Genomic DNA, 12,649 nt, shown 5'->3' on the forward strand with positions numbered 1-12,649 from the left:
AACATCTGAGGGGTTGGGAGGGTTGTACAATGTACTAACATCTGAGGGATTGTGGGGGTTGTACCATGTACTAACATCTTAGGGGTTATGGAGGTTGTACCATGTGCTAACATCTTAGGGGTTGTGGGGGTTGTACCATGTACTAACATCTGGGGGGTTGTACCATGTACTAACATCTGGGGGGTTGTACCATGTACTAACATCTGAGAGGTTGTGGGGGTTGTACCATGTACTAACATCTGGGGGTTGTACCATGTACTAACATCTGGGGGTTGTACCATGTATTAACATCTGGGGGGTTGTACCATGTACTAACATCTGGGGGGTTGTACCATGTACTAACATCTGAGGGGTTGTGGGGGTTGTACCATGTACTAACATCTGAGGGGTTGTGGGGGTTGTACCATGTACTAACATCTGGGGGGTTGTACCATGTACTAACATCTGAGGGGTTGTGGGGGTTGTACCATGTACTAACATCTGAGGGGTTGTGGGGGTTGTACCATGTACTAACATCTGGGGGTTGTACCATGTACTAACATCTGGGGGGTTGTACCATGTACTAACATCTGGGGGGTTGTACCATGTACTAACATCTGAGGAGTTGTGGGGGTTGTACCATGTACTAACATCTTAGGGGTTATGGAGGTTGTACCATGTGCTAACATCTGAGGGGTTGTGGGGGTCGTACCATGTACTAACATCTTAGGGGTTATGGAGGTTGTACCTTGTACTAACATCTGAGGGGTTGTGGAGGTTGTACCATGTACTTACATCTTAGGGGTTGTGGGGGTTGTACCATGTGCTAACATCTGAGGGGGTTGTGGAGATTGTACCATGTACTAACATCTGAGGGGTTGTTGGGGTTGTACCATGTACTAACATCTTAGGGGTTATGGAGGTTGTACCATGTGCTAACATCTGAGGGGTTGTGGGGGTTGTACCATGTGCTAACATCTTAGGGGTTATGGAGGTTGTACCTTGTACTAACATCTGAGGGGTTGTGGAGGTTGTACCATGTACTAACATCTTAGGGGTTGTGGGGGTTGTACCATGTACTAACATCTGAGGGGTTGTGGAGGTTGTACCATGTACTAACATCTGAGGGGTTGTGGGGGTTGTACCATGTACTAACATCTTAGGGGTTATTGAGGTTGTACCATGTGCTAACATCTGAGGGGTTGTGGGGGTTGTACCATGTGCTAACATCTTAGGGGTTATGGGGGTTGTACCATGTACTAACATCTTAGGGGTTATGGAGGTTGTACCATGTACTAACATCTTAGGGGTTATGGAGGTTGTACCATGTGATAACATCTGAGGGGTTGTGGGGGTTGTACCATGTGCTAACATCTTAGGGGTTATGGAGGTTGTACCTTGTACTAACATCTTAGGGGTTATGGAGGTTGTACCATGTGCTAACATCTGAGGGGTTGTGGAGGTTGTACCATGTACTAACATCTGAGGGGTTGTGGGGGTTGTACCATGTACTAACATCTGAGGGGTTGTGGGGGCTGTAACATGTACTAACATCTGAGGGGTTGTAGGGGTTGTACCATGTACTAACATCTGAGGGGTTGTGGGGGTTGTACCATGTACTAACATCTGAGGGCTCTTAGTCCTAAATTATTCAACATATAAGAATATGTACATGGTTTAACTGTATCATTTACTGGCGCCTAAAGTATTGTGAGTGTTATAACATGCTTGTACTATTTAGCATATTTGAAATGAAGCTGCATGATGGGACATTAGAAATCCATCACTGTTAGAACATGTTGTCATCATACGTGTATTGTGTCATCTGTAAACGTCTTAAGGACGGTTACTAGGATTTCATAAAACCCTATGGCGGGTTCCGTCAATTGCATCTTGGTAAATTTCCATCGTGTCTTTTGCTGGCGTCGGAAGGCGTACATTAGGATTGTACCAACTGATAACGTCTGTGGGGGTATCAGGTTCTATCTCATGTTTCTGATACTAATACTATTGACGCATTGTGAATGAAATAGGAGTTTATCAGTTTTGCGAATTTAGACATGAACTCTTAAGCTATTGCAGGAACGCCTGTTGTTGTAAGCCGGCGGTATGATTTTAAACATCTTTTATACTGCATTGACAATAATCGCTAACATGCTAGTCGAAGCCCAATGTGGATCAGCAAGGAAGGCCAATACGATGCCTGGCGTTCGATATCTCGACTTGTCGTTTGTCTGTCGTTCTAGACTTACGTGTGTGTGTGATTTTCACTTAATATTGCTGGTCGATACGGGACAACACGTCGCTCATACAATTGTTCAAAATATAAAATTGATTTTTCTGTCCGGGTGCCAGTGCAACTATTCAAATGGTATTTATGTACATGTATTTGTGGCGTGGTGCTCGGTTGAAATTGTACTGTTAACTATGTATGCTGTTAATCTATAAACCGTTATTGCAGTGAAGTACAATCAAGAGGCATTAAAATGTGGATTGTTTTTAATTCAGAACATTTTTAAAGTTTTTTAATTAGATGACTTATCTTTTTTATCCAATTTTCAAATCGCTCTTCCGGTCCGTCTGATACCAAGTTGCGCATGTTCCATTTTAAGACAAATCGAAAACAAGATGACCGACAGGCGGCCATTTTGAATTTTGACCGTTGAAGTATGTTATCGCTATTTCTCAGAGAGTTCCTCATCGATATTGCTTGAAATTCATTTGGAATTCTCTATTTGTCAAAATGTTAAAGGATCTTTCTAAAATGTCACATGTAGGTTCTCCTCGGCCCCCAGTTGTGAATGTTCCATTTCGAGATTGATTAGAAAATAAGATGGCCAACAGGCAGCCGTTTTGAATTTTGTCAGTTAAAGTTTGTGATAACTATCTCTCAGAATGTTCTTCGTGGGTATTTCTTGAATTTCACCTATATTCCTCTTGTATAAGTTTGAGTTTATTAATACTATTTCTCAGCGAGTTCTTGATGGATCTTTCTAAGATCTATGTAAGTTCCTCTTGTTTTCAAATGATTTAGAGGAAGAAGAAAGCAGATAAAAGATCGTTCTAACAGAGATCCAATAAGGGTCGTTCGACGGTGGCTGCCAGGACCCCACTGGGATAACATAATTATATACTAGTTCCTGTTGTGTACCAATTTAGGATTGTTTTAACATAAAAGCATATTCTGGGGTTAATTGATAAATACCTGGCTCATCTCAGCTGCTGACAAGCTACGACTCTCCTATATCAAATATAAGGATTCAGCATCTTTAAATTTAGCTTAGGCCTGTCTTGAAATGATTATTGATTTTAGTTTACATGTCGAGTTTCTGACGAATATAACACCATAGTAGTTTATTTCTACAATATTAAAACCTGTGGAGTTTAAACAATAACCTACTGGTATATTTTCGTAAATGTTAGTAAGTATATACATAAAAGCAGGTTATAGATATCTCTAAACGTGTTTTAATTAAACTTTATTCATTTTACGCGACAAAAATGAAGTACCGTATCTTTCAATTGGTTGTCCCTGATGGAATAGAATGAACCTTAAAATATCAGGAAAAACATATACCCGCTAAATAAATTACCACATGGTCGGTCATGTAAATCTACATATTTTCGCTTCTGGACATCAGAATTGAAACCCGGCTGTTATGATGAGAGGCGAGCGCGTTATCCATTGCGCCACTAAAATTTAAACATTTAATATTTTAAGATGAGCGGATAGAAATTCCATCCCAAGGTATCACCTTTCGGAACAAGAGGCCCATGGGCCTTAACAGTCACCTGAGTTTTGAAGTATTTGGGTTAATTAGACCCTTTTAGACCCCGACCATCAGCCTCTGGGGGTCAGTCAGGACCAACATGTGCAAACCATCAAACTGTTATCCGATACTGATAATTTCAACCAAGTTAGAATGAATTCCAACAAAAATCAAACAGTCAAAAAGTGTGATTTCCCTATATAAGCTATAATTAACTTTAACCCCCTCCCCAGGGGGTAAACGTGAGACCCCAGGGTCATGAAATTCACAATTCTGGAAAAGCACCTTAAAATCCGTCAACCTGATAAGAGTATTTGAATTTACTATACATTGTATTTGGATATCGGAAAGAAGATTTTTGAAATTTCAATTTGACCCTTTTTAACCGTCCATCAGCCCCTAAGATAGCCGGAATGTCCTCTGGCCCTGGCACCGTGTCTACCACGTCAGGGCCAGAGGACATTTTGGCTTCTTAGACCCTCCCATCAATGAAGAGTATTTGATTCTACCGTATTTGGGTCCTGAAAAGAGGATTTTTGAAATCAGGGAATTTGCCCCCTTTTGGCCTCAACCCTCGGTCCCCTGGGAGGGGAAGGGGATTATTATTAACAATTTTGGTTGACCTTTGGCAATGGAAGTTTTCTGCGTCCAGTGTTGGTTCAGAGAAGTGCTTCATGTCAAGTGGAAAACCCCTCGATAACGCTTACACATTATGATCGCCACAATTAGTCAGACGAACGTGACAAATAAATCTGCCACGACGTTAACGTTATGTATGTGTCTGGAACATTGTCCATTACAGGAGCAGATCTATATCGAGGACTACTTAGACCTCTTTAAGTACTGTATGATTTAGATCGTTTGGTGGCTTGTCGTTCTGTGGCAAAATTGTCAACAACTGGTCATCGATCCTGACTAATTCTACAGTTCTGCTGACGTCAATGTCCAATGTATATTGACAGAATGACCAATTTAAATATTTGATGGTTTTGAATTTCTTCCAATATTTGATAGGACCATTATATTTCAGCATTAGGTTGCTAACGTTTATAAAATATAGATTATATCGAAAGAAAAAAACATATATATCGATTTACATCACGAATCTCCCTCCTGTGTATTAAATGATAGAAGGCGTTTCGTTAATCCGAACTCCAGATATCAATAAGGAAGTCTTATTAACCATCATAAAAAAACACATAAATAAATTATACTTCTTAGTCCGGATACATGACATTAATAAGAAACTAATAAAACTTGTATTCACATCAATAAACACCCTTAGTGCGTAAATACAGTGGAACTTCGTTAACTCGAAGTCGACGGGACCACGAAAAAACTTCGAGTTATCCGAGTGTTCGAATTAAGCGAGTTATCGTTTTTGGTGAAAAGTTTGGTCAATATTTGTCAACATTATATAATCATTATAACTGTAATAATACATGTAAATATATGTGTAATGTTTCGTTATGTCACTTGTAATTTGGTGTAGTTTTGCCGATATACAGTCACGATAAAGTTTCTTTCACTTAGTCACTTCAATAACGATCTGTATATTACATCCATATGACAAAACATGAGCCACATTCATATATTACAACAGTAAAGTAGATTCGTTATTCCGGATTTCTGTCACTAAATAATAAGGAATGAGCCACATTAATATATTACAATAATAAAGTAAATTCGTTATTCCGGATTTCTGTCACTAAATAATAAGGAAAACTCGGATTTGAACGAGCCACATTAATATACTTTCGTATTATATCAGTAAAGTAAATTCGTTATTCCGGATTTCTGTCACTAAATAACTAGGAATGAGCCACATTCATATATTACAACAGTAAAGTAGATTCGTTATTCCGGATTTCTGTCACTAAATAATAAGGAATGAGCCACATTAATATATTACAATAATAAAGTAAATTCGTTATTCCGGATTTCTGTCACTAAATAATAAGGAAAACTCGGATTTGAACGAGCCACATTAATATACTTTCGTATTATATCAGTAAAGTAAATTCGTTATTCCGGATTTCTGTCACTAAATAACTAGGAATGAGCCACATTAATATATTACAATAATAAAGTAAATTCGTTATTCCGGATTTCTGTCACTAGATCATTAGGAATCTCGGACTTGAACGAACCACATTAATATATCACAGTTGTAAAGAAGATTCGTTATTCCGGATTTCTGTCACTAGATCATTAGGAATCTCGGACTTGAACGAACCACATTAATATATCACAGTTGTAAAGAAGATTCGTTATTCCGAATTTCCGTCACTAGATCATTAGGAATCTCGGACTTGAACGAACCACATTAATATATCACAGTTGTAAAGAAGATTCGTTATTCCGGATTTCTTTCATTACATAATCAGGAAAACTCAAATTTCATTGGGATACGTCACACCAATTTATATTTGCGCTGCAATTTCTCTATATAAACCTAGTAGTGCCGTTTCGGGTTATAAGGCGATGAACCGAAATTAGTATGAATATGAACATAAGATGAATGTAAGCAAACGGGCTATTTGGGTTAGAAGTTATAGAAAATTTGTTATCACTTTTTGGACAGAAAAGTACAAGATTTCAAACGCTCACAGTCCATGAAGTAGGGGTGGGGTGGGGCTTGGAATGTACAATATCGTTTCAGTGGGCCTATTATCTGAAATAATGCAGGTAGTGTCACCAAGCTGACAACATACATGTATCTGGAGAATGGGTTTTCATGTAACGCAATATACAGCGGCCGTATTGACAACAATGAAAACAGAACTCCGACATATTTTTTTCCATGACGACCACATTACTCAAATTTTCAAATTCAGCGGACATGCCTCCGTAGTAGGTTGAATTGAGATAATAATGACAATTATCCCTAGTGTGTGCAAGATTGGGGGTTAGGGAATTTCGTTTCAGAACCAGGGTAGTCACCACTTCTGCAAAATTTATTCCACTTCCTCCTAAATAAAATAAAATGGTTCCTCTTCAGCAAAGGATGCTCCAGACCAAACTTGGTTGAAATTCTGTTATTTATGACTAGAAGAGAGTTGCTTCCATTTCCTCTATTGATGTAAGCCTCATTATTCCGGACATACAATGCCGGTACATTCGTTAGTTTGGGATTTCGTTTCAGAATCATATATAACTCCAACTGTATGATTCAGCAATACATTGATGCATGATTCAGTAATCCGGACAAACATGTATAAATCGGGCGTGTTACTGATGCATGATTCAGAAATCCGCACAAACATATATGAATCGGGCGTGTTACTGATGCATGATTCAGTAATCCGGACAAACATGTATAAATCGGGCGTGTTACTAATGCATGATTCAGTAATCCGGACAAACATATATAAATCGGGCGTGTTACCGATGCATGATTCAGTAATCCGGACAAACATATATAAATCGGGCGTGTTACCAATGCATGATTCAGTAATCCGGACAAACATATATAAATCGGGCGTGTTACCGATGCATGATTCAGTAATCCGGACAAACATGTATAAATCGGGCCTGTTACCGATGCATGGTTCAGTAATCCGGACAAACATGTATAAATCGGGCGTGTTACTGATGCATGATTCAGTAATCCGGACAAACATGTATAAATCGGGCGTATTACCGATGCATGATTCAGTAATCCGGACAAACATGTATAAATCGGGCGTGTTACTGATGCATGATTCAGTAATCCGGACAATCATGTATAAATCGGTCGTGTTACCGATGCATGATTCAGTAATCCGGACAAACATGTATAAATCGGGCGTATTACCGATGCATGATTCAGTAATCCGGACAAACATGTATAAATCGGGCCTGTTACCGATGCATGATTCAGTAATCCGGACAAACATGTATAAATCGGGCGTGTTACCGATGCATGATTCAGCAGTTCGGACAAACATAAATCAAGTGGGCATTGCTATACGATTCATTTCTCAAGACAAGCATGTATCAGGGGACGTGTTGCTGATATACGATTCAGTAGTCCGGATACCCATGATGATTATTCAATTACTGTTATATGATATACGACTCATTTTTCGGAAACTCTTTATCATTGATATATTATTCTGGATTGAGTCCGATGGTATATATATATATATTGTCCGAAGTAGTAAAAATGACCATGCAGTCCACTAACTAGCACGCTGTCGCCGGCCTTTCGGTATTTAATGCGGATCCCTCATAATATCAATAACCAACTCGATAAAATATCATGTTATATTTCATAACAATGTACACGACACTGTCTATTTTTCCCACTCTAATTTTCCAAATATTATACATTACACAAGCTCTCTGGTAGGACAACACACCAGAGATTCTGTCGATACCATCGGCAGACTTCCATGGAAACATCAGTTGCCATGGCGCGTATGACGTCAGGTGAGGAGCCCGTGTCTGACTCTGTGATAGAAATGATAAGGATATGGTGGGGAGAGGAGACGTACTAAACTCACCCTACGTGATCGATTCTTTACGTGGGGCCACTAGTGTAGTATTTCTACCTGAGAGTATGGCCGGTAATTAGACCCGTATTTAATGTACACGCCGATGTAAACAACACCAAGGTTAAGACTCCCGCGTATTATGCAATTGACTTGGAATATATAAATCAATATACACGTATCACATTTGGTTTCTACGTTTTGGTAAACGACTAAATAAATAAATTAATAAATGAATTAATAGATTACTAAAAATGCATAAGTCACATGATATCATGATTCCTGGCTGTTGTGACCTTGACCTGTGTATTTATTTCGTCAAATCTAAAAGTGACCATGGCCTTGTGAGATCATAACAATATGGTCCTTCAATCTTAAAATGACTTTGACTTCAGAAATCATATTAATTCCATGAATCTAAATGACCTTGACCTGATGAGATTATAATTAGTCCGTCAATCTTGGGATAGCCTTGACCTTGACCTTCTGTGATTATAATTAGTCCTTCAATCTTAAGATGATCTTGACCTGATGAGATTCTGATTAGTCCATCAATCTTAAGATGACCTTGACCTTCTGTGACTATAATTAGTCCGTAAATCCTGAGTGACCTTGACCTTCTGTGATTATAATTAATTCATCAATTTTAGAATGACCATGATCTTCTGAGATCACGAACATGATGATTAGCTAGTAGCTAGTTACTTATCAGATTATTACATAATAACCTTTATCTTATTGACATTTTCGAGAGGAAATTAAAGCGATGTCGCATAGTCCATTATGACCTAAATTCTAAGTTGACTTTGTGACCTTTAGACAATTCAAGAAACACAACACTGATGACGTATAGCATGCGAAAGTATCACGTATCGTGGTTGTATTAACGAATTCCTTCGATTAAGCTGTGTAAATCGGTTTATCCTTATAACTGTTAAATCAGGCCAAGGCTATAGGATGGAACTGTATAAGCACTCCCAACAAAATATATATACTGGTAAAATAATAATTATATACACTAGTGTATCCTGGCTTTAGAAAAGAATGTTATAGAGCTTAAAACACACGTTTGCCATCAACACAATTTAATGCACTATCGGTATAAAATATTATTTTCTTTCGATAACGTTCAGGGGGACTGGCAGGAATTCCCAACCCACGGTAATAAAATATGTGCGTCATGGACTATTGGTTGGGGATTCGTGCCTAAAAGTCCATGTGATTAAGTTCTAATCTAATCTATTGACCAAATATCGCGATCCTATGCTATTCGCTATGTAGAAATTTCAAAGAAATAGTTGAAAACCTCACAGACGAATATCGGAAGCCCTTTCGTGCCAGCCGAGCTATAAAACCTCAGACAGGTGGAAATATTTGTGTTTTAATGGTTAGATAACGGAACTGAACCTGGTGATGTCGTGGAACAGCATGTCAATATCTAACCAGTTAATCTACTTAAAATACAGGCACGTGATTTACAGATATGGAGGAAAATCGCACTTCTGAATAAGATTTACCTGGTGATAATGTCGTTTGATCCCAAAAGGAGCCATTTTGATTTAATTTAAGAAAGAGGAGATCTGATCAATACAGGCGACGTTATCCAACCCCATGCTCCATGTACCTTAAATTACCTTGTCGGCATGCTTCATGAATAATGGGACTACAATGGTACAAAAATGATAAATAAATAATTAATATTTTACCCTGTGTCGTTAAAAAGTCATCAAAAATGTTACATGTATACCAAGAAGCCAGGTAGGGGAGATAACAGTATCTGTAAGGCGAACGCAATCGGAACCTCTCGTTATTTTCTACGAAACTAGAAGTAGACGAAGGCGAGGTATTCCGAAAGAGGCGGACAGAAAATATTTATGGGGAGATAACTGCCGTTAGGTATACTATCGGTTAAAGAAAACGATTGAAATATCGGGTTAAGGATATAACCATGTTATTAGTTAATATCGGTCCACAAAACAGTAAAATATAAGGTAGAGGGGATAACCATGTTTCTTAGTAAATGTCGGTTAACAGTTAAAATATCAGGTGAATGGGGTACTCCAATAATATTAGAGGTTTACACGACAGGAAACTTTTGACAGGCTGTCATGTAACGATATCCACCAATGTAATCAGGTGGAATAAGACCTCATATACGTATAGGAGTAGTGAATGGGGGTGAACAACCGGGTTGAAAAGAAGATAAAACACGGGTAAGGGAGACAACTCAATTTGCTAGGCAAACGGGAGATTGGGGAGAAAACCATCTTATTTTGAATAAGGGAATTAACTCTCTTCTTAGGTCATGTCAGTTCCGACAGAAGACTTCTCTAGTGAGATAGAATCTGTCAACAGCACAGTATATGTCAGATGGGGAGACAGCGTGTTCGTCAACAGCCCGAACACGTCACAGGGGAGATAACTCATGTTTGAGTTCTGTGTGCTGAAGCCAGATCCTTAACTGATGATGGGCGGATACTAATACTTCTCCGTGAAACAACATGAATAGATTGTCTTCTTTGGGAAAATAATATCAAAACCTCCCAAAGCTATCCCCTTGAGCCTATCAAAGGACATCTATTTTATTAAACTATTTTTTCTTTCGTAACTGGGTACAAAATATCTAGTATTATTCTGCATCCTTATCATCCCTTAGACAGCGAATTCACTGCACAATGTAGCTATATGGCTGTAATTTACTGTCACAAGTGATAAGAGACAATGAAAGTTACAAACAAGTCTTTTTAGGATGTTGACATAGTCAATACAGTAAAAAAAATGTAAAACATGATCACAGTGAATCATGTGAAACCATGGTTACCAGGTACATATGTGTTTAGAAACACTAACAGCTGGTGCCTGTGGTGAATCTATTTAATGTTTACCTTCATCATTACACAAGTTTGTGGTAGCTTCGTGATGCTGACAATGAAATAGAGGACAAAAGGCATTGTTAATTTCTTTTATTATAAAATCTTCAAATCAGTATACTTATCACAAGTTCTACACTCTCAAGGTATCTTAATAAAAGTTAGATTTCAGTCATACATAGCTGGTAGTCAACACCATACATCTCCCATCTTCTGGTACAGTTGTAGAATGCTAAATGTATATTTATTTTGTATTTCACAGGTAAATTCCATTTTTATAGTGAAATCTTCCTTTTCCCAACTTAGGGATGGCCGCGGACATGCACCTTTATTTTGAAAATATCACCACTCACAATAGGAAAATGTCGTTTTTTGTGGTTTAATCAAAGCACCATTTAGAATGTCATCGTTTCCCCCCAAAATTTCATCCACTTGCAAGATTTATTCAGTTTGCCATAGCTCCTGGATGGATTAATGACAGGAAAGTGTGGAAACACAACATCAACATCAGGGTCAATGGTAACACAACATCAACACCAGAGTCAATGGTAACACAACCCTGACATCAGGGTCAATGGTAACACAACACTGACATCAGAGTCAATGGTAACACACTGACATCAGGGTCAAAGGTAACACAACATCAACACCAGAGTCAATGGTAACACAACCCTGACATCAGTCAATGGTAACACAACACTGACATCAGAGTCAATGGTAACACACTGACATCAGGGTCAAAGGTAACACAACACTGACATCAGTCAATGGTAACACAACACTGACATCAGTCAAAGGTAACACAACACTGACATCAGGGTCAATGGTAACACAACACTGACATCAGAGTCAATGGTAACACAACACTGACATCAGGGTCAATGGTAACACAACACTGACATCAGTCAATGGTAACACAACACTGACATCAGAGTCAATGGTAACACACTGACATCAGGGTCAAAGGTAACACAACACTGACATCAGAGTCAATGGTAACACAACACTGACATCAGTCAAAGGTAACACAACACTGACATCAGGGTCAATGGTAACACAACACTGACATCAGTCAATGGTAACACAACACTGACATCAGAGTCAATGGTAACACAACACCGACATCAGGGTCAAAGGTAACACAACACTGACATCAGGGTCAATGGTAACACAACACAAACATCAGGGTCAATGGTAACACAACACTGACATCAGAGTAAATGATAACACAACACTGACATCAGAGTCAATGGTAACACAACACTGATATCAGTCAATGGTAACACAACACTGACATCAGAGTCAATGGTAACACAACACTGACATCAGGGTCAATAGTAACACAACACTGACATCAGGGTCAATGGTAACACAACACCGACATCAGTCAATGGTAGCACAACACTGACATCAGTCAATGGTAACACAACACTGACATCAGTCAATGGTAACACAACACTGACATCAGGGTCAATGGTAACACAACACTGACATCAGTCAATGGTAACACAACACTGACATCAGGGTCAATGGTAACACAACACTGACATCAGGG

At 38.7% G+C, this 12,649-nt stretch overlaps 1 protein-coding gene across 1 annotated transcript; it reads right to left on the reverse strand.

Moving 5' to 3' along the window:
* Positions 1 to 777: 777 nt before the first annotated feature.
* Positions 778 to 1,605, reverse strand: LOC117344707 (sialidase-like). The gene has a single exon (XM_033907536.1). The coding sequence runs from the start codon at positions 1,603 to 1,605 to the stop codon at positions 778 to 780; it is 828 nt and encodes a 275-aa protein (XP_033763427.1).
* Positions 1,606 to 12,649: the final 11,044 nt, after the last annotated feature.

Source organism: Pecten maximus, chromosome 16 (assembly GCF_902652985.1).
Source record: "Pecten maximus chromosome 16, xPecMax1.1, whole genome shotgun sequence".
In the NCBI taxonomy this organism is placed as follows: Eukaryota; Metazoa; Mollusca; class Bivalvia; order Pectinida; family Pectinidae; genus Pecten; species Pecten maximus.

Bases quoted from the DNA above. Each gene is read 5' to 3' on its own strand.
- LOC117344707 (XM_033907536.1), bottom strand. From the start codon at position 1,605: ATGTTAGTACATGGTACAACCCCCACAACCCCTCAGATGTTAGTACAT.